Consider the following 23,281-nt stretch of genomic DNA (forward strand, 5'->3'; position numbering starts at 1 on the left):
CACCATATGCAGAGGGTCAATGGTATTTATACGCAGATTTTCAACTGCTCTGGGTTGTCAGCAACTCTAACCCCAGCTTTGTTCAAGAGTCAACTGTATTTCCAAACAGAGATCTATAAATGTAACCTCCAGGGTCTGTAATTTTTCTTACAAAATTTTTCTTAATTTTTATTTTTATAATTAAAAAAATATATAAGCATGGACAGCTATACGAATGAGTACCTTATAGTCAGCTTCTGCCTCATAGATTTGATTAGATTTGTTCCAAATGAGAACATGCAGTACGAGTAATAATTCAGTTATTCACAATAATTCAAACTGAAATAAAGTGATTGGAGAATTAGGGCATCACTGAGCCATCAGAGGTATAGGTGAACAGACCACGAAAACACTGTACTGGTAACAGAACCATAGTCACCCTTCAGGCTGACGTATTATTGCCCACACCTCATCTTGTCGTACTCACCCATTTGCCATATTAGCAATAAACATTGTGAATTGTATATTGAAGCATTATGTTTCTGCTTCCAGAAACCCTACAATTAGGTACTCATGAAAATGTATATTTTTAATGTCAACAAGAATGATTAAAGAAAATAATAGCTTTAGTGAGTTATTGCCTCATTAAAACCGGCATTCAAGAATTGCATGGTAAAAGACTTTGGCTTACGTATGAGGTTTGATTATTCTGAACTAGAACCAAAGCTTTGAAATTTTCAATTCCACATTGTATATCAGACATTTTCTGCATCAGTATAATTGGAGTCAAAATACAGAAAGCAATTAAATATAGAAATGGACATGAGACCATATGTTTTTACTATAAAAACCAGCACTGAAGATTTAGTTTCAGCAAAACCATAGTGTCTAGCACATTATACTAACTCTGATATACAATTTCTGTTGTTTTGTTTATATTTTATCTGAAAATTGGTTTTAGTTTTATAGTTGTATAAGACTATTATAGGAAAAAGTTTCATTTATATTATAGTGAAAAGGTCACCTATTTTAGTGGCAGAATAATAAAAATAATTTAAGAAAACACCACGTATCCCACAGAACAATTACTCAAGCTTGAGAAATATAGCTCAGGCCTCATCTCCTAATACTCCTGCATACCCCCTCGCGGAGCCATTCAAAATTACTTGCATCTAGCTCATCATACAGAACAAGCTTTTTCAATCATGGTCTTGCCTCCATCTCGAATGTCCTTTCTCCTACTTCTTCACCTTACTAAAGATACTGGTTCTTTAAAATTCTGCTCAAGAGGCTGGGAAGTTTTCCCTGGATCTCTACCCAACACTGCCTCCCTGACCGCCAGTGTGACTAAAGCATTCTCCTATGTATTCTCCATACTATCCTATGCATTCCTCTAGCCAAGAACACTTCAAACTGTTTGATGATCCCTGACTTGACCTACACATATTTCTCAGTAGATCATGTGTTCATTCAAGTCATCCTGCAATCTTAGGAGGTAGATATTATTTCCCCATTTTACAGATGAGGAAATGGAAGCTCAGAGAGGTATAGTAATTTGCCTAAGGTCACAAAGTTATTAACTAATAGTACTAAGTTAAGTTCAAATTGTCTACTCCAAAGCTTTTGCCTTTGCCACTCATTACCCAACACCAAATAGACATTTGTTTCTGAAAATCTGAGTAGTTGAAAAGCAGAAAAATACATAAGGAAATCTGTTAACTTACCTTTAGTTTTTCCTTAAGAATTCTATTCCTTTGTAGTTTTATCATTTCATTTCTTTCTAAAACAGCCTCTCGCTGACTTTGAATAGCTTGCTAGATTGTGTAAGGAAATAAAAGCATGGCAAAGAATACATAGTTATCAAGAGTGATGAAGTGATAAAATGCATTTTTTTTTCCAGCAGATCTTCACTTGGCCCAAATAAACATGCAAGTATTTGAATTATATTATCATAAAAGTCATATTTAAAAATAACTAGTCCATCCATGCCTATGGCCAAACTCATCAAGATGTTGACATTAAACGTATACAATTTTTTAGTGTACCAATTATATCTCAAAAGAGCTTTAAAAATTAAAAATAACTCGTCCATACTTACATTTCCCATTTTTCTTTCCCTGAAATGAAATTAGAAAAATGTAACAATTACTTAACTCACTACGTGCTGCAGTAGTCTTTCGACTTTTTCTGAAAGCAGTGTACACCGTCCTGCCTTTAAGCCTTTGCATAAGCTCTTTCTTCAATCCAAGTACTCTCTCTTCTGATCCACCTCCAGTGTCCATTTGAAAAAAGCATCTTTACTTCTCAATGTTTTGTCGTCAATGGAATTTTCTGTGACCTCAGCTCCAGGTGCAGTCAAAATACAGTCCTATCTCTCTCTGGGTTCCCACTGCTCTTTGCTAGTCTCTCTCATATAATCTTTAATCCTCTTTTAGGGCAGTGACCTTAGCGACAAGGCAATACGCTTCTTTAAATTGGCAGCTACCCCTCTACTTTTAATACACTTTTAATAAGTTAGATTGCCTTATGTTTAGTTTTAGAGTTGGCATTGGAAAAAGACAGCTTGAGATATTATTCTGCGGTAGGGGTTGGGGTAGATGGAATCCTCAGGAAACATAAATGAAGCTGAAATTCCAACCTAGACCATGAGAGCAAGAGCTAGGCAGGGAAAGCCTTAACCTACTTCTTTACCGAGGAAGTTTTCTCTGCTTAGTAAATTCCTGGAGACAGCAGACTCAAGATTCAGTGGGTATGGGGGAAATGGTGGAGGAGACAGGTGACAGGTAAAGAAGCTCTTGTTAGAACCAAAAAGCATCAACAATGCTACATCCCTTGATCACATGCCTGAGTACCCAGCACAGCCCAGTTTATACCTGCTGATCCTCTGTAAAGGTTAATAACACCCCCTTTCACTTTCAAAGTGTCCCAATATGGAAGATAAGCTATAGTCCTCCAAGTTACAGGGGATGGTTGAAGAGGTCTACATGGAAATCAACGTAAATGACAGCTACTAAGCTCTAAAATGCTCCTCTTTCATTATTTTTTGTTGTTGTTGTTAAAAATATTACTTTGTAAGAATGCTTTCACTTTTGGCCAAAGTTCTAAACTTTAAGAGCTTTGCCCCAAATTAGTTTAAAATCTCAGGAGTAGACAAATCTGAAAACAGGACCTGACACTTCAAAACTTTACTGTGCCAGGGAGTATTCTAGAAAGTGCCTACTAGCTGAGGAGGCGTCTACATTTTCCACATCTGGGGGCTGGGCAGGGCCATTACACTGCACAACGGCCGAAGGTGCTGTATGGCCCCCTGGGAGCTATGTAGAGGAAGCCTGTTGGGTGTTAAGCAGCTACTCTGGAAGAGGGGCCACAATGGGTCAGATTCCTGAGATGTCCACTTAAGGGTCCTGATGTCCCAAGAAATCACCTAGACTTCCCTTCCATCCCCAACACTCACTTCCCTAAGTCCGCAGTGCCCGCCACATCCGGAAGTCAAAGCTCTGTCACTGCTGTAGTCAAGACCCGTGCAGCAAAGCCCACATCCCCATAGGCCTAGCTCGATACCTCAGATATTCCAGCAAGTGGAGTTTGTCTGTCTTGGTGACCACCAGGGCAACGTCCCTGCAGAAACCTCGTTGGCAGGCTTTGATGCTCTCATTCAGAAGGTCTTCATGGGCTCTCCCTCCAGAAACTCTTTCAATGTCACTGATCACCCAGATCACTGAGCATTTATCAATGGTCTGTGAAACATGGCCACAATATGTTTAAGAACATAAATGGTGTCTCATGGGTAGAGGACAAGATTCCTAATGTATTATTCATGTCCTCCACCACATGCCCCTGTCTCTCTCTCCCATCCCACCTCTCTCCAGCCCCCCGCTGTAGTCTCTATAAACCAGCCATGCTGAGCTTCTTAGTTTCTCGGATGTAACTTTCTCTTTAATCTCTCATGAGCTTTGTATTTGCCACAATCTCTTCTTGACCTCCACTTGCCCTTTGAGACTCTGCTGAAGATGGACTGGCCACCCCTACCCTGCATCCTTAAGCACCTGGACTTCCCTGCCATAGCACAGAGTAATTGTACAAGGGTGGCTCTCTGCACCTCCCTTCCCCGTGCCTATTGAGAGGTACCCAATGGGAAGGGACTGCATTTTTCAGCTTGGAATCCACATCACCTCAAGCACAGTGTGTGGCCATACTAGAGGCTTCCTAGATGTGTGTGGCATTGGTGATTGATAGAATTCAAGAAGTCAGACCTCCATCTCAGATTATCACTGGCTTGTTCTACCTCAGCTGTCCTCTAGGGGAAATGATTGCTTCCCCAAAACTAGTTCTGGTCATGCATCTACCCCAAAGCTATCACCACAGGGCAACCTTTCCATGTTTGACTGTCCTGCATAATCAGCACATTGCCACCATGTGGCAGCAGGGAGCCAGAAACCATATAATTCAAGTTGCAAAGGAAATGAAATTACAACTTATGATTAATAGCATAAATACTGCTTTATCAAGCATGCAACTTTCATGGGACAAGCAAGCTTGTGCTGACTTGTGACATTTCTCTTACTGTATTATTTCACTTGTCTTATCTCACCATATAAATGAAAAGCTGGTATAATTCAGGGATGGAGTTTATTTGTGGTTCTTCAGAACAGTGCTTTGCTTCCTCGATGGGTAACAGCCCAGCCAATGGGAGCTGGCCACAACAGCCAATGAAAAGTCACTATACTTTAAACTTTTAGTTTCCTCCAATAGCCTCTTTGTAGACACAGCCCCTTCCAAGTCCATAAAAGAGCTTTTTCTCCTTTGTTTCTCTGGAGTTCTTCATGGTCTGCCATTAGATCTCATGCCCCAAATTTCAATTCTTTATTGTTCCTGAATCCATTCATTTTGCTGGAGAAAGATCTGGCTATTTGTTAAAGGCCAACAGTATTCCCCATGATCCTGGTAAACTACAGGTGCTTAATAAAGGTTTATTAACATGAGAAGAGGACTGCAGTCATAAAGGTTGCAGTGATTTAATTTCAGGCCCTACACAAAGTTCCTAACTGCCAGAATTTGGTAACATTAGAATCACAGAAGACACCAAAAAAGCCTGCCTATAAGACAAGAGGAACTGGACTTAGGAGTGGGTATGATGCCAGCCCCACCTCCCTCCCTCCCCCTGTACAGAACGGGCCTCAGAGAGGTCAGATGGCATGCCTAAATTCTCAGGACTTCTGGGTGGCAGAACAGGGTGGACTGAATTCATGACAGTTTTAGCTTAGGGGAGGCCAGGCTGGTAGGTGGAGAGGTGGGGCAGGACGTTGGCTCTGCTCTCCCTGGAAAGAGGGGAGTCTTTAATAACTTCTCGTGAGAGGAGGTCTCAAAACCACAAGAATGTAAGGGAGCCGAGGCCAAACACAGCATGCTGGGAACCATGCCTTCCCTTCAGCCTGACCCCCTCAGAGTAGGTATTCTGAGCCAGATTTGCTGGTTCCTCTAGTCTGAGTGGCCTTTGATAAGCTGCCCAGTGTATCTGAACTGTCGGCAACCGCAGCTCCATCCAGTGAGAGAGGCTGGCTGCCTCTCTAGGCTGCTGCCGCTCTCTGGGCCTGGCCTGAAATAAGCCAAGGCTGGCGATTCCACTCCAAGAGCTGAGAATCTGCAGAAACAAAGGCTCTCATGGCCAGGCTGAGCAGACTGACCAGGGAGATGGATGCTGGGTCCACCTTCATCTTAAAGAACTTTTAAGAGACGTCCTGGGGAGGGGGATAGGGGTGAGAGATAAAGTCTCAGCTGGGAAGATGGGAACCTACTCTTTGGATTAAATTCTGTTATTCAGTAGCTGTGTGGTCTTGAGCAAATGACTTCCCCTCTCTCAGCCTTCATTTCCTCATCTGTAAAATCAGGGCAAAGGCTGGTAATCTGTAAACTGTCATCCTGATCTGGATTGGAAACCTGTCACAAAGTTCCCTGGCCTACAGTCCTGCAGCTGCCGCACTGACCATGTCCCCCTGATGCTGGCCCTTCCTCCCAGTGCCCTTCCAGCTCCAGTCCTGTGTACTTTGTGTTCCCACTGCGTGTGTGCCTGAGCTCCTTCTGCCTAAAGACACCTTTTCTTTCTCCGTCACACACCCTAGTCTCTCTTGCCCTTTGAGCCTCCCCAGGAAGTGTAGTGTTAAAGTCCACCCCCAGCTTTTCCAGGCTTTCTTCTGTGCCTCTCCCCTGGACACCCCCCGACTCCCTTCTCTCTAGCCACCCAGGAAGACACATCCTCGCCCCAGCACCCAGCCCCCTCAGCCTCTGGATGTTTGCTAATGCTGGCCTGGAACAATGTTCCGTGGTCCCACTCCCAACCGCTGTCTCTGCCTGGTGGGGGCGAAGTCTCAGTGTCCTCTCTGAATCCTCACCACCTCCAAAAAGAATTCATCACTTTGTGCTCTCATTTTTAAGTAATGGTTTTAGTTAATTAGTATGACTAATTGATTCCTCTTGGACTGTGAGACTCCCAAGAGCAAGGACTTTGTCCATCCAGAACCTACTACAAAACTGAGTAGATGCTCAGTGAGTGTTTGTTGAAGGAATGAGAGCTCTTACTGGAGGTAATTTCTACTTTTGAGTATCCACAGCACCTTGCCCCTCTATTACACCACTTTCTGCCACGTATTTAGTCATCGGTATATTTTATCTGTCCTATTAGACTCTAAGCCCTTTGCGGTAAGTCTCTGTTTCTCATTCAGCTTTGTTTTGTTTTTGCTTTCAACTTTTTAGTTGTAAAGGAAATACATATTCATGCAAAATATACAAACAACAAGAGGTGTATGTAGTAAAGAGTGGTAGTAAACACACAGAAACTTCTGATAAGAGTTAGGTAGTTGGTGTGTGTCCCATAAGGCAGGATCTTACTTTTGCTGTGCATTTATGAACAGTATACACACACGTGCGCACATTAAAGGCCATGCTCTGCATCTTTTCATTCACTTCAATTAGTTGTGTTTTATCATGTAGGATACAGTAGGAGTTAAGAGCAGAGAGGCTCTCGAGCCATCTTGTCCAGGTTAAAACTCCCAGTGTTATAAAGGGCAACTGACTTCGCTAAGAATAGTAGCTAGCACAAAGTAAATGCTCAGTAAATACCTGCTCTTGTTATTATTATCTATAATATTTTCATCCTCAGTGTTTAGCTGATTGTTACATATTATATGTGTTTGGTGAATGAACAGCAGATGAACAAAGAGGTAAATTCTTAAAAATACTTCAGCCTCTAATCACTAGGGGCAGATCAAACACTAATGCTTAATTAGCTCTGGCTGTAGACACAGCTGGGGGTGCCTAGTCAGCTCATACCCCATTTATTGGGAATTGAACCCCTACCCAAGTTTTTTGCTGCAGGGGTGAACTTTCGTTTTAACCACCACCATCAGCCACAGCTGATTGCACTAGGCCTGGATACTTAATCCAGAGAAAGCTAATCCATTCACTGTGTAGTAATCCATCAGATTTTTCTTCTCAGGAATCTGAACTAAAACACGTGGAGAATATAGTCAGACAGTCATATAGGCACATGGACTACAATATCATTTAGAGACAGGGCTAGGGTGGTCGTTTTCCACAACGTGGATTCTCATGGCTAAGTACAGAAAGCTAAGAGAGAAGCAGGACTCCAGAGAGATGCATGAAGAGAGACCGTCACAAGAGTCCAAGCAAAGGGTAAGAGAAAAGATAGCTGCTTCATTCCTCAGAGGTAGCCCTGAGGCCTGGCTGTGTCTCATGGGATCCTTTGATATTCTTTTGGATTAGTCTCTCTACACTTGGGATTGCTTTCTTGAATTTATCTTCTTTACACTCAAACATTGATAGTAGCCTCCTGGTTCCTTGTTACCTGGCCGTCAGCTTCTCTGCTTGGTGCTCAACTTTTGGCCTTCCTCTCCTACTCTGCCCTGGTTTGCTCTGCCTACTTTTAGGCTTCTCTTGCTGACCCTTCTTATATATACACACTCTTGTTCTGGCTACAAGGTCTACCTCATGATTCCTAACTCTTCGACTTCTCTGGCCACCCATATCCTGCTGATGCCCCGAGGCTTGGAATATAAAAAGTGGGGAAAAAATTACCTTAAGCTGAAAGTGGAGAATACTTTGTTGCTTTAGAAAGGGTGGAGGAATTGAGGGGAGAGGGAAAGAAGCCATGTGAAAGAAAATCACCTTTTTCCACATCTCATCCCTCTTGGTATTGAAGTCACCGGTGCCTGGAATGTCCACCAGCACGACCCCTTCTGGAATCAGCTCTGATTTGGGAAGAGTCACTTCTACATGTTTTATCAAGGGCCATATTTGTGTCTCAGCTGATTCTTCATCCCAGTCTCTCCTCTTAGTCCGGATATAGGGGTCCAGTTTGACAGACAGCTCTCCTGCCTGAGGAAAGAGGAAGAAGTCACGCACACCAGACAGTCTCCCAGAATTTCTATCCTAGATTGGCTGTGATTTAGGTTCACTGAAGATACACTGAGTAATGGTTAGAAGCAGCCCTGGAAAACGAGCACCGTGAGGTGATCCAGTCTGCAAGGGCCTAGACCGTGAGGGCCAGAATGGACCTGGAGGTCAGGAAGTTCAAGCACTTGAACTTATGGATGAAAACGCCAGAGTCAGTTAGAATGGGACTCTTCAGCAAAGTTATAGCTTCTCCAGATAACGGGTTATCTTCTAAATTTTGTTTCAGTTCTAAAATTAATGTAATTAATATGCAAGCTTCTACATTTTGGGGAGAAAGGATTCTTCCTGCGTGACGAATGTGAACATTTTAATGACCAGACAGCCCCAACTACAGAAAATTGGTAGTGATATAATGAACATATTTTTCAAATTGAAAATTGGTTTGAAATTGATCCTTAAAAAGGTTTTAAAATTTGTCTTCCAAGCACAAAAAATATCTTGACAGGTAGGAATTTCCAGCATGTTTAAATGAGGGTGGGTAGGATGGGAAATAGTTCTCAGCCTATTTTTCCTATCTAAGCATAGCCTGGAACAATGACACAGCGATGCCAGCAACTAGGTGTGGCCGCAAATCTCCACTGGGCTACTTCAGGAGACAGTAGATTTGAGATGTGTAGTAGTCATCGTTCATAAATAACTATAGAATTGTCCTGGAAGATAGGACATTCTTAAGATAGTTGAAATAAATCAGGAGATTTGTTGCAATCAGGGTAGGAAGTAACAGATTTTATTAATGCTAATCAAATAATAAGACATGGTAAAAGAGGAGATGATAAAAGTTTTTAAGGATATTTTAATTATAAAATAAATCAGATATAATGAGGGCAATGTAAAATAAAAAGCATGAGCTTGAAAAGCCCCTTTCTATAAAAAGAGAGCTCAACCCCATAAACTGGATCAGAGCAAACCGTCCTGAGAGGCAAACTCAGATTCCCTCATCCTCGTCTAGAGTCCCTGACCCAAACTCTGAATTTGCCTTCATTCACTAAGATGGTAATTCCATTGCCCTTGTTTCAATGGCTAAATTTGTAACACTAAAAAGGAATATTTCTAAATATAGAGCAGTGAAGAAATAAATGTTGTATTGATACCTTGGTGTAAGTTTTGTATATTCACATAAAGTAACCTGTTTTGCAATCATTGTGTTTCTTTGGACATGCTCAGTCTATGTTTTAGATATTAGGAACGTAATTATTTTTCATAGTAATAGCCATCTAAATATAAGAAATGGCTACTACATTCTACACCTGAAACTAATGTAACTAATATGTTACAACAATTATACTTAAAAAATAAAAATAAAATAAAATGTTTAAAAAATTAAGTTAAAAAAAGAAGAACTACTACATTTGTTTGATATCCTAGTTATACAAAAGCTAAATGCTTTAAAAGGTTTCATTCATTTAATTTCTAAGTGTGCTTGGTCATGTATTTTAAATTTCTTGAAAAAATTTAATATATTAAATTTGAACTATAATATAAAAAGTCTAAGGATGATCACTTTGTAAGTTATAGAAATACCACGCCATACACCTAAAACTAATATAAAATGGAATGTCAACTATAATTGAAAATTTTTGTAATTTAAAAATTTTTAAAGTCTAAGGAAAAAAAGTCTAAGGACATTTTATTAATTATGTAAGTAGCATAACTAAGAAGAATTTGCTATGTTAAACTTAGGAGATAATTGAACATTATGTTTTAGACCAGGTGTAAGTAATTGTTCTTATTTTATACAAAAAAAAAGCCAGATTTTTAAATAGAATAATATTTTAAAGATGAATTTTAAGATGCAAGAAAAACTGGGTTTTTAAGTATACAACATTGATTAATTGAATGTCTGTTTCACAAGTATTTCAGTTTAATTTAAAATTAAATTTTAATATTAATATTGATTATAAGTATAACAAATATAATCTACTAATTACATATCAAATATCCACGCTGTCCCTCACAAGTGCTAGCGGAATCCTGATTGTTTGTGGAGGTAGTAGATTGAGATTGGGTTTAGCCAATCATGACAAGTTTGCTTCTTGCTTTCTCTAGACTCCCTTTTAGCTAGGATAGGCCACTCAGCTCTGAATAAGGAAATCTACACAGAAATTTGTTGTTGGGGGGAGGAATGTTTCTGGGAAAGCTTTGTCTTGCCAGTAAAAGGGGAGATGTGGTTGTAGCCACCTTTTTATCCATTTCTTCCTTAGCTGTTAAGTCCAGCAATTCAGTAGCAATGTTATGACTATTAAGCAACAAGAGTTGGAGGCCAAGGGAACCGGAGAGATGCTGAACTTGACATTGTGGAGCTACTGAACCAGCCCACAAACCCAATTGCCTCCAGACTTATGTGAGAAAATAAATAAATCCCAATTCGTTTCAGCCATTATAAACTAGGTTTCTAAAAATCATTTGCTGCTAAAACATCCTTAATTAATTGTTAAGTAACTGTAGTCTTTCCAGTGCACAAAAGCTACCCTCCCTCCCATTTAGACACTAAAAACTCCCATTTGACCGCTATAAATAATGAAAAATAACTTGGTCATGGATATTTCTGATTTGGGTATCAACTTATTTCCAATAAAAACATCATACCTTGAATAAATCCCCTAAATGGAGTCGATTGTTATACTTAAGACTCATGACAAAAAAAGAATAAATATCTTGACGCTACCTCTTCTGCCTTGAGGGTGATGATTCTAGAGGTGGGGATCTTCCCTTTGGGCTTTGCCCTCAGTAACTCCTCATAGTTCTTTCTCTCCGCTCCATTTCCATAAATCATCTGTAGCTTCCAGATGGCTTCCTCCACTGCGTCGCCCCTGTCCCACACATCTGCCTCTTCTCTGCCCGGCTCCTCCGTCCCGTGCAGGAGTTTAGTCAAGTTCTTCAGCTCCTCCTTCCACTCCTGCAGAGCAGAGCAGGGCCAAGCCGGTCATGACACAGATGTGGAAAACACTGAAAACGGGAGAAGTCCACTGTCCCTGTGGAGGGCAGCGGGGCTGCGTATTCAGGAAATCTAAAATCACATAATCCAGCAAAGGCTCATTTACTCCAGTTCCTTTATTTTGTAATAAAGTCTCATAATAAGTTGTGACGGGATACAGGCCAGAAGCCCCATCTTGCTCTATTCCACTTTCTCATTCAGTACTATGTTCTTTTCATTCACTAAAAACATAAGCTATATTTACAAGAAATATAATGTTAATCTCTAAGAGAGAGGGAGAAGGAAGGAAAGAAAAGGAAGGAGGGGAGGGAGAAAGGAAGGAAGGATGGAGGAAGAAAAGAAGGAGGGAGACACTTACCTGGTCAGAGAGAAGGTGGATTTTGGCCTCATACTGTTCACAGCAGCCTGAGCTCACTTGTACAATACATGAAGTACATATACTTTCTCCAGACACTGGTAGAAACATTGCTTGCTGGATGATGGCATTGATCAGGGAGCTCTTTCCAGCTCCAGTGCTTCCAAATAATCCAATGTAGATTGGGTCCAATAACGGTTTTTCAATTAAAGTAAGAAGCCTGTTTCTAGATCAATTTTTAAATGCACATTGCCTTGGTCATCAAAGCATAGTGGGAAGAACATCAGAACAGAATACAAAGGAACCGAGTTCTAATCCTAGGCAAGTCACGACATCTTTCTGTGCCTCTGCTCTCTTCTCGGTCAAAGAAGAGTATTAATCCCTGTTCACTAAACAGAGTTGTCATGGGGAACAAATGAGATTATGCAAAAATACTTGGTAATTCTACACATACACAAAAAAATTGATAATTTTACACAAACTCTATGTCTGTGTAGGTATGAAGCAATCTTGTTTGTGTTCTGTGGAAATTACTTAGTCTTGACCCTAGAAATCAAGTTTATGCAGAGGTAAAGGATTATTAAAAGCAATAACAGTCTTATTGAAGAGAAGATGCAGCTTCAGCACCACTCAGGTCCTTTAAGCCAACTCAGCACAGCAGTTGAGTGCACAAGCTTAGAGTCGCACAACCTCAGTTGAATTTTGGCCCCTTTGACTTAAGCATGGTGTGACTTTGATCAATGTCTTGGCCTTCCTGAGCCTCAATTTCAGTAAAATGAGGATGATAATAATTGCTTCTACATTATAGCGGTATTAGGCTAATTTAATAAAATTTGATATATGTAAAGTATTTATCAGATTGCCTAGCAACAGTTAATAGCTCAATGAATGGTGACTATCTGTAATAATAATAATAGCCCATAATTATGGAAACTTTCAACCTTCTTTGCTTAGTTTCTAACTGCAAATTCCCTTTCATCATTGGAAAAAAGTACCTACAATCACCTCAGGAAAGGCAACAAAGTAAGATTCGATGGTAGCTAATATCAGACTAATATCAGACTTACATGAGATACTTGACTCCATTTGGAATGCTGTCATCCAGGAAGACAGACTGAATAAGTTTCTGATAAGTGTTGCTCAAAACCCTTCTGGTCCGTGACTCCAGTTTTTCATCTGGAATCAACAGAGATGTATTATCTAGGATGTACCTGGCAGGAATCAAGGACTAAATCTCCACAGGAGAAGTCTGCTCAATATTGCAGAGAAAGATTTTAAAAAATAATAATAAAATGAAGAGCCAATTAAACAATATAGTAAGTTATCTGACACTAGAGACAATAGCTCGTGGGAGACAGCAATCATTGATTCTGACAGCCTCCCAGGAAGCCAGCCTGCTCTGAAACTCCTTTTAACAGAAATCAGCATAGGCTTTGCCGTGGCGTTAGCCCTTTTAGATTCTTCTCTCCTGTGGTTATAAAAAGAAAAGAAAGTCACCTGAAACTAATATATTGTATATCAACTATACTTTAAGATCAAAAAAGGAATAAAAAGCAAAAAATGCAAGGGCATCATGTAAGTACCCACTAAGGCACCAAACCAACCATTTTCACAGTCTCTGTTCAATCAGGAAGAGGTTATTTGGACAATAACCCTCCTCTTTCTCCAGAGACTCCTAGAGATAAAACAACAAATTTTATATCTCTGCAGAGACTATACGAGGCCTCCTTTTCTAGATCAGGGTCCTTTGAAGATGTTTTATTCTGCTTCTGAATTTAACCTTCTCTTCCTGTGAGTATTGTAATACATTTCAAAAAGAACAGAGTCCCATCCAAACAAGCTCTAGAGCGGTTCCGACTCACATTCCTTAAGAGCACTTTGTTCCATGGAGGGAAATGCTCGGAACCGCTGGTCTCGATCTGATCTTCTTCTTTTTCTCATGGGTTCTTTAAATAAATTGTCGTTGACTAGAGATAAACAGAGGTTACATAAAATCATAGGTCTTGGGCCATGGTATATTTTTCTGACCTTTATCAATACACAAACCCAAATAGTCTAAGCGGATCCCTGCCAGCGTTGCATGCCTGTAGGCACATTTCAGGAGCAGGCAACTGTCTGGCCATTCCAGTCTGGTTCCTCCTTCTCAGGACTTTGCATCTAATTCCCAAATGCATCGTCCAACATCTGTCCCCAGAAGATACGTTGAAATGAAATGAACAGTTCCTGTTTGAAAATCCTGAGAAGTCCAAATAGCATGATAGTCTTTATCAAGTGCCAACCGTGTAGAGAGAAGCCCACAGAGTATTGCAGTGCAGAGGTATGCGGTTGCCAAAGCCTGAATCTCTGCCACCTCCTGCTCATGCAGTGACAGGTAATTGAAAGAGCTCGTCCTCCAGACCCTCCTATCTCAAACATTCTAACTTAAGGATTAAGCTCAACTCAAGGAATTCATCCTGTCTCAGTTTGAGAGCTGCCTTAGAACTAAATACCGAGTGGTTGCAGGCTCTGTGTCTGGAGCTGGAAAGGAAGAGGCAGAGAAGAAAAGAATGTGTCACTCAGGCCCCCAGGCCAGCTACAGGACAAAGAACTCTTTAGTCTGCATTACAAAAAGTGTCTCGGTACTTTTCTGTGTGAAGAAAGCAAATGGACGTCAGGCCTTGTTCTTGACTTTGTAACTCAGAAACTCTTTTGTGTAAACAATGTTGGCACAGTGTCTTAGCCACGTGTATAAAACAAGGGGCAGGTCCATATCTGTGGCCTTTATTTCAACTTTGTAAGCATTGGCAATCAATATGATAAAAGATTGAAGCTTATTTCTCAACTAATGCAAAAGCTAATAGGTCAAATTAACCAGCAGGATTTTAAAATGTTTCAATTTCTAAAATGAAAACCACCTGGAAGGAGAAAGTATTCCATCTTGGATCTATACAGTTTAAGGAAAAGATTTTTACATTAAATTGAAACTGGAATAAACTGGCCTGAACTGGCACATCTCTTATTTCTTGAAATTGTCAAGCACCCCCTCGGCTTTTCTAGCACTTATACAACATCTGAGCAGAGAGAGCAGTAGGGATGGGTGGGGGCAGTCCGAAGAAGGAAACCACGGTCTGCTGCTGCCATTGCTTCTTGCTTCCACAAGGTGTCACTTTTGAAAACTGATCTCAAATAGCCAGACTCCAGGATACAGGTTCATTGCTGATCCAGACCTTTGCTCCAGACTGCCATGGATCTCCCAAGCAAAACAACCCCACTCCTTGAGGGGTAAGTTCAACCAAAGGCACCCCCAAATTGCAGTTCTTTTGGTTTGCATGCCCAGCCATTTCTCATATGCTAGTCACTACCCCACTGATCCAGAAACACAGCTTTCCTTGCCCACTAAGCCTCTTTGATTCTTAAAACACAAAGGATGTGTGTGATACACCCCATTTTCTGGACATAGGGATTACTTTCCTTCATCTTCCTAGAAAAGGGTCCTTGCTTGGCTCCAGGGGCCCCACACCCAGCCTTGTAGGGAGGGGGCCATCTCACTGACTGCAATGTGAGTCACCCTACATCTCCCCTTCTAAGGAAAGCACCTGAAAAAATTCCAGGGGTCCTACTTGCCCATTGTGAAAGAGGCTACCCATGGAAAACTCAAGAAGGTTTTGAGACCCTTCTTTGAAAGGGGGGAGGCACAAATTGAATTGCTAGTCAGAGAGTCCACTACATCATGAACAGGATATTTTAGTTATTGGTGAAATAATATGTATTCATTTCACTATCAAAATGTGTCGTGAGAAAGCAGCTTCAGAATAAAGAGCAAGGAACAATGTTAAATACAGTCTCAGCCCCTTTACCCTTGATTATGTAATGGAAAGCAGTTTATTTACTTCATCAGGGGTTATTGTAGGGATGGTACCTGGATAGTGCTCCTGGCCCACAAAATCCTCAGTTTCTGCCATTTCCTGTTACATAAGTTACTGCTTTCGTCCACTTAGGAGAACAAGCCTAAAAATACAAAGTACAAGGGGTGGAGGTGGGGAACAGCAGAAATTGTAAATACAAAAAGAAAAAAAAATTAAAAATAACATGGAAATCTGCTTATGCTTTGTTACCCCGACTAGACTTCAAGGCCCAAAGAGAAATGATTATTTTAACTTAAGTCGCAATGCCTAGTATACTATGTGTTGACTTAAAGATGCTTCAGAATAAAGAGCAAGGAACGATGTTGAATACAAGATGACAAGATGACAAAAATCAATGCTCGACCATTGGTTTTCAACAACAGTTGTACCTATAGAACTATAAACTGACATGACCTGAGATACTTCAGGCAATTCACTCTGAAATGAGAATAACCTCTAGTGACTAAACCATGAAGGTGAAATTATATAGCTTTGCTGCTTTGGGTGACATCAGTGCCCCAGTCAGGTAAGCCTTGAACCCTTGTGCCAGTGAAAATTAGTCCCAACAGGTCTCAGCAAGAACCTGATAGATGGGTGGAACTTTGGATATTTCTAGGATTCCCTGGAATTGCTTTGGGGGCTATAGAATGGGGAAAGAGAGATAGAGTAACTAGGTTCTCTGGAGCTTCCTCACCATCCCACCCCACTGAAATAAAATAAAAGATTAGAAGGACAGCCCTACTGGGGGCTATACACAAATGCTACAGCATGGGGCATCTGCAGGGAAGGGAGCTGGAGAGGCACATCCAAAAGGAGAAGTGTCAGACCCAACCTGTGTTCTGTTCACCAGCAGGCAGGGCTCGGTCATGGAGGAGAACTGAACCTACAGAGGCTCAGAAGAGAAGGCACTGCACAGATTGGGTGGGGATTCGCTATCCTGGAGCTTCTTTGTCTCCACACATAGAAGAGAATGTGAGGAACACAAGTGCGGAGCACTGCAAGTGCCTACTCCCCGTATCCGATGTTGCTATTTGGATCACTCAGCCATGCAATTCAAAAGGAGAGAGTCACCAGCCCTTCCGAAATATGCAAAACCTTACCTGACCTGTCAACCCCCACCAGGCCCACAGGCTGTTAGGAAGACCGTGTTTCATTTACATAATTAACCCCAAATGAAAATCACGACTCATCAGTTGAATTTTAAGTCTACTGCAAATCCAAGATTTTTATGTTCTTGCTTAAAATGTTCATCATAGAGCTGGGAGTGGAAGTGCCCTATGAGGTAACTAAAATTCATGAGAGACACATGCAACTCCTGGTTTGAAATGCTGAGTTAGAAATGCTAAGCCACATCAAAACCCAGGTGAGTCAGGAGGGAAACGAAAAAAGGTAGATGATCTATAACCTGCACCAGAATATGGTAATGTCTTCCAATAACTTTACACACAGAACCAGAATTACTCCTTGGAAAGAGATTTGTTGTTTTCTGAAGACAGCAGCTCAATGAGCCTTAGTTACCCAAGATGTTAGGATCACATCACAGTGGGCTCAGGAAACAAAGTGTGTGGCCCTGCCAGTGGACAGACCCACTGCAGACCTCCAGCACAACCTGTGTTCTGGCCGTCAAATGTCAGGAAGAAATAGGTGAGTTGGATGAAACCCGGAAGAACGAACACTGAGATTAAGGCCCTTTCATCTGAGAGGAAAGTGGGTTTAAAGTAGAAGCAAATATGTTCACCAAACTCTGGAATGCAGGCAGTGGTTCTGGCTTCCGTCAGGATCGCAGAAACTTCACTCCATCTAACTTCATTTACCAAATCAACAGGACACAGAGGCCAGCAAGGGCTGTTGCCATGTAACTATGTGGGGCTGGATTGGGATAGCTACATGCGACACCAAATCGTGAGCCTCTGGTAACAGAATCTCTGGTACCAGCACGTGAGTAATCTGTGTCCCCTGATTGAAATTTGGAGAAGTTGGGAACTGTTTGAGTTGTGGTTGTGGGCTTCACCTTCCTTTGCCACTGTTCAAAAACTGGCTGGATGGGATCATTTGATTGGCACACTAAAAAAAATGGAAAATGGAAAGGGATCATTTACAAAAAAAGGCTGAAGAACAACAGATAGTTAAGTGCCAAGCATTCAAAAAGAGTAACCTATAAACAAACATATCAGTTAATGCGGGTGTGTGGTATAGACAGTGTATAGATAGTCATTGGGTTGAACTAAATGATGTGATGGGAAGGGCTGAAGCTGGGAATCTGGTGTGGAAGATTCCAGTCTGGCTTTGCCACCAACCAAAGTAGCTAAAACTTCAGACAAATCGTTTCATCACTCGAGGCCCTTTTTTCCCATCTATAAATGAAAGATCAGACTAGTCCTAAAAGCGTGAATGTTCTCTGATTAAGCAGGCTACTGAAAGGATTAGAGTTCTTGTTTTGAAATGTCACCTTTTGTTGAAACCAAGACCTAACCAATGACGAGGGCTCCTGTGTAATCAAAAATAGCACAATTGAGATTATTGAATTTCAGGTTCATTTGCTTTAAGAGGTAAACAACCCATAGGCGCAAAGTCCTTCTTCAAAGGTTGGGGTCCACTTTCTTCCCAAAGAGAGGCAGTAATGATGGTGCAATTTTGCAAAAATTTGGTTTCTGTGGAGAAGCAATTGGAAACAGTCCAAATCTATTGCTCATACAGACAAGGTTTTCATTTGTGGTTTATTTCGCTTGTATTTCAACTGTGTGGTTAGCATTAAGTTTTGCTTTTAGTACTTATTTACATTCATGTGTGCTGAGCCTAAGAATAGAGTCTTTTAAATGAGACTCTCTGCATAGTTGGCTAGATATGGAAGGTTGCACAGAACGAGTTTCCTGTTAAAGAATTATGACTTTTGACAGTTATGCTTGCTTCGCCCACCCATTCTTCTGTTCGTGTTTTCTTATTGTCTTTTTCCGTAAAATAACATAACAGAGGTGACACGTGCAATAGTCATTCCTCTACTATAACAGCTTCATACAGTGGAAGTAAATAAAGGATGCTTTACAGATATGGACACTGAGGCCCCGAGAGAGGAAAGAACTTGTCCAAGGTCGCATAGTGACTCCATTTTCAGTGTTCTCTTTATTCCATCAAGCAACTTCTGATAGGTGCTATTTAAACAAAGGCTCTGGAGCTTAAGAGTAGGAGAATGGAGGGAACAGTGCTCACAAATGAGGAGTGAGAGAAGCAACTTGATAAAATTGGACTTAGGGACTCAAACTAAAGCTACTGCCTGAAATTCCACAATATCCTCAGAAGTAAAACAAGCCAGTGTGTGTGTGTGTGTGTGTGTGTGTGTGTGTGTGTGTGTGTGTGTGTGTGTGAGAGAGAGAGAGAGAGAGAGAGAGAGAGAGAGAGAGAGAGAAAGAGAATAGTACACTTTTACTGCATTCATTCTGTGTCTGATGCAGAATTAAATGTGTTAATTAAGAATTACCGAAGTCTTTTTCCCTTTCCTAGCTCTTTTCTATTAGTCAGAATCTCATCTCACCCTACTTTGCCTCATATCACTCACTCCTCCAAACATTATTCTTGATTTTTTTTTTTAATTTCTACCCCCTACAGCCAGCCCAAGGCAGCACTAATAGGGGGAAAAAAAAAAGTCGAAATGCTTAAATTAGCTAAGTTCTTTAAGGGGCATTTTGATCATTAACTTTGATTTATTCCCCACTTTTAATAAATGTGGGATGTGCTTGATACATAGTAAGCGCTGAATAAATATTTGTTGAAAGAATGAAGTGTATCTTTTAAATATGTCTTAGATAATAAGATTAATAATGGCAGAAATTATATTTATTCAACAAATATTTGTTGAGTGTCTACTATGTGCCAGGCACTGTGCTAGGTGCTGGAGATACATCAGGAAACAAAATGGGTTAAGTTGCCAGCACACATGGGGCTTACATTCCAGATAGTGAACAGTGTAGTAAAAGTACTCAGGATTTAGAGTCAGAATGCCTGAATTTTTGGATCTTGATCCAGTACTTCAATGTGACACTGAACAAATCATCTAACCTCTTAGAGCCTCAGTTTATCCACATATAAAATGAGAATGTGAAAATACCTATATCCAGAGTTCATCGTGGGGATTAAAGATGACATTGCCTGCAAAGTTGCTCTACAGACACTTAAGCATCTGTAGTAATGATGGACTTTTGATGGTGTTTAGGGTTGATTTCCTTTCTTTGTAAGGTTTAAGTACCTTTAGTGTTGGCAACATTTCCAACCCCCATATTGGATATCGCACCACTCTTTCAAACTAGATATGTCTCAAAGGAGCAATTTAAACAGAGCTTAGAAGCAAAAGTGAAACAAGGACCTTCAAACCCCCAAAGGCAAAGAGTTCTATGTTGAGCATTAACACAACGGCTGAAGTGTGCAATATTAGAAGCACAGCCAGCTGCCAGAGGTGGATACAGTAGAGGAGGCATGAGGATGACGTGATTTTCTGTTGCTCTCTCCCAGGTGAATACACAAATGAAACGAGCAGAGATTTTCATAACGAACTTTTTCAGAATTTGAATCCTCTCATATTGCACCACCCGCCCGACCGCCCGCCCCCCCCTCCCCCCGCCCCCGGCCCCTCCGCCCAAGCTTACCAAAGTTAATGCGGCATAAGATGACATGAATACTATCCCAATGACGCCTACGGGTATGTTTTCTTTGGGCAGGTCTGATTAGTAACCTACCTAAGATCACACTGTTAAGTAAAAATCCCCGATCCTCCAGATTTCTAATATAGCCTTAAAATAACTTGAACAAGAAAGTAGAATTCACTTTCCTTCAAGAAATAATTTATCTTAAGCAAATGAAGAGAGGGAGAAGAAACACATCTTCCACATAAAAAAAAAATCCAAATACTTTATGTAGCTACTCTACCCTCAAGGAGAGGAAGCATAGCCCCCTATTCCTTAAGTGCAGGCTGTGCAGAGAGACTTCCTTCCAAAGAGGACAGTATGGAAAGGGGGTGGGGGGACAGAGTAGGTTTGTAGGAGAAACCTACAAACGCTGCCTCAGCCAGGTGATCGAGGTCAACACCTACAGTCATAAATCATGTTGGTAGTATGTGATGTGATGAGACCATCACTTTAGCTCTGTGATCTTCCTCCCCTAAACCCATAACTCCAGTCTAATCACGAAAAGAACAAGAAAAAGCCCCATAAATCTCAATAGAAGAGAATCCTACAGAATATCTGATCAACGATATCTTACTAATGTAAGAGAGGAAATTGCGTGTGGCTTATATGGGACCTCTCTGTACTATCCTCTCAATTTTTCTATAAATCTAAAGTCTATTTTTAAAATCAGCTATACGTTACAGCATAAATTACATAAGAGAAATAACTTACCAGATGTCACTTTTTCTGCTTTGGCTCCAGGAGTCCACAGTGGAGTTGATGGGTATTTCTTTGCCTGAGTACAGACATGTGGAACCAGCTGGGGTATACAGTCCTTTGTGGCCACAGTCACGAAGTCGTATTTGCACAAGCAGAAGTGAAACCAATTTGTCATCAGAGCGTTATTTACTGACAATGTCCTCCTGCAGAGGTTGATTCATATTATTTTCCCTTGTCATTCAAACTTAAATTGTATGTGAACTACGGTTCTTACATTCTTTTCTGCCTTATTCCTACAAGCAGGCAGATGTTAGTTATTTTTCCTTTCCAAATAGACTGCAGTATCTTTTCTTTGAGGGTGAAAGTTATTTTGATGGATCTGACTTACTTAAGCAAATAGGAAAAATGCCCCATTTCCAAAAGAGACAAAGCACTGGTACCTATACCCCCAAATACAAGACAACTAGGAGAGATATACGATATAAGGTGGTGAAGATAAGTTGATTCTTGTTACAAAGTCTTGAAATTCATCCAAAACCAAACAATATTGTACTTTTTGATTGTGGAAATGAGTGTCACACAATTTAAAGAACTCCTTCTGGAATTAAAATTTCACATCCATATTTTAAAAAAAAAAAAAAAAAAGTAAAATGTTGTCCAGAAGAGAAGAAAGTAGAACCTACTCCACTTTGCTTTGGCCACCTAAACGATCACATCAAGCACAGGGAAAAGGCTTTTTTTTTTTTTTCCTAACCTCCAACTTCAGGTAGTGTTTGACCTTCAAAGGTATACTCCGTCATTACAAGGATAACCCTCAGTAACTATAGGTATGTTTTTAGTCCAAAGGGAGGATCAAAAGGCAAAGAGATCAAAAACAATTGAAGATAAATATTTAGACTGTAGTCTTAAAAATGGCTTTGAACTTTTGACGAGATGGTATGCCTTATCCATGAGAAAACCTTAGAAATACAATATAAAGTTCAAAACAAAGAAAATCAATGTGAATACCATCATTAGTGTTGGATTTTACCTCTGGGCAAAACCACACTTTATACCTGTATTCCTGTCACATGTGCTTAGCTCTCCCTCTACTGGCTGTTTCTTGCTTCAATAGTTAGCTGAATTCTTAATCAGAGGTACTGCTAAAGTACCTAGTAACTAAATTAATTTTTATCACTTTTAAAGCTGCCTGTGTTCTTTATGACGTTCCTTGATATCTGCTCTGGACACTTAAATGATAGATCTGTTACAAGTTTGAGGAAACTACCAGAATTGTCATATTCGCTGAAAATATTGAAGCAACTGAAAGAGAACATCCACAGAGCCGGACCACCTCACCCAACCACCTCTCAGAATGTGCACTCACGTGCTCTGCCTTTCAGTCTGTTAATGAATGAACCAGGCATATGCCCATCAGAAGCTAATACTTTCCCTTGTGCACCCGATTCCATTCTCTTTCTCCAACTCCAGGACTACGCAGAATATTTTCCCCTTTTCTCTTAATTCACCAAATCTTCACTATTTAACGGATTATTACCATCGACATACAAACTTGCTGTTAATTATTCTGAACTAGCATGGGGATACAACAAGAGGGACTCCATTTTAAAACCAGATTCCATTCTTGCCATTAGGTCAGGAATGCAAAGGGGAAAGGCCAAGACACTGATTAACTACCCGTTGCCCACATCCTGAATGTACATAACTAAGAAGGAGAAAAACAATGCACTCAGCAGACCCTGCAACATAACCAGCGGGTTCCATTCTCATAATGTTAATCATTTCAAGAAAAGCCAGAGATTGTAAAACTCCTGTGTAAGTTTGTTTTTATAGGACCTGAAGGAAAACCTTGTCATGAGACGAGATTGAGCAGACATCTGCTGACCATAAGATGGAGACAGTTTGCCGACGACAGCAGGAATGGTCAGTCGTGGGACAGCCCACCAGCTTCCCCTCCCCAGCCCTCTCCCTCTCCTAGCAGCCCACAGAAGCCCCTCACACAGTCTAATCTGAGAACCAGCCATTCCTTCCTTCTTGCTGGTTCCCTGATGCGCTAGCTCTCTCTCAAAAACGATTTCCTTGCTGAACTTCATAATCAGGTCCAGTGCTCATTTCTATGACATTGGGACCCAAGAACCTGGCATTAGTTGGCTTTGGCAACAATTCCATTTTAACAAACACACACTCCCTTTGACCCCATTTTCCCTGCCAGTTACTACTGTATTTCTCTATAGTTCTTTATGGCAAAACCCATCCAAAGAGTTGTCTAAACTCACTGTCTCAA

The 23,281-nt window shown here is 40.8% G+C and overlaps 1 protein-coding gene across 5 annotated transcripts in view; it reads right to left on the bottom strand.

Annotated features, from left to right (window-relative positions):
- Positions 1-21,352, bottom strand: part of NUGGC (nuclear GTPase, germinal center associated) — a 42,403-nt gene extending 21,051 nt beyond the window's left edge. The window contains exons 1-11 of one of the 5 annotated variants that reach the window (XM_036233576.1): positions 21,010-21,063; positions 17,361-17,686; positions 15,637-15,725; positions 13,601-13,705; positions 12,806-12,914; positions 11,742-11,964; positions 11,114-11,344; positions 8,161-8,370; positions 3,541-3,716; positions 2,078-2,096; positions 1,704-1,793 (exon numbers count right to left, since the gene is read on the bottom strand). In XM_036233576.1, coding sequence (XP_036089469.1) covers positions 1,704-1,793; positions 2,078-2,096; positions 3,541-3,716; positions 8,161-8,370; positions 11,114-11,344; positions 11,742-11,964; positions 12,806-12,914; positions 13,601-13,705; positions 15,637-15,679 — 1,206 coding nt within the window. In that variant the 5' untranslated portion in view covers positions 15,680-15,725; positions 17,361-17,686; positions 21,010-21,063. Of the gene's footprint in view, positions 1-1,703; positions 1,794-2,077; positions 2,097-3,540; positions 3,717-8,160; positions 8,371-11,113; positions 11,345-11,741; positions 11,965-12,805; positions 12,915-13,600; positions 13,706-15,636; positions 15,726-17,360; positions 17,687-21,009 lie in introns of all 5 variants that reach the window. The other 4 variants (XM_016144640.2, XM_016144637.2, XM_016144641.2 and 1 more) reach the window with 4 other exon arrangements.
- Between the last annotated feature and the right edge of the window lie 1,929 nt (positions 21,353-23,281).

Source organism: Rousettus aegyptiacus, unplaced genomic scaffold (assembly GCF_014176215.1).
Source record: "Rousettus aegyptiacus isolate mRouAeg1 unplaced genomic scaffold, mRouAeg1.p scaffold_m13_p_16, whole genome shotgun sequence".
Taxonomy (NCBI): domain Eukaryota; kingdom Metazoa; phylum Chordata; class Mammalia; order Chiroptera; family Pteropodidae; genus Rousettus; species Rousettus aegyptiacus.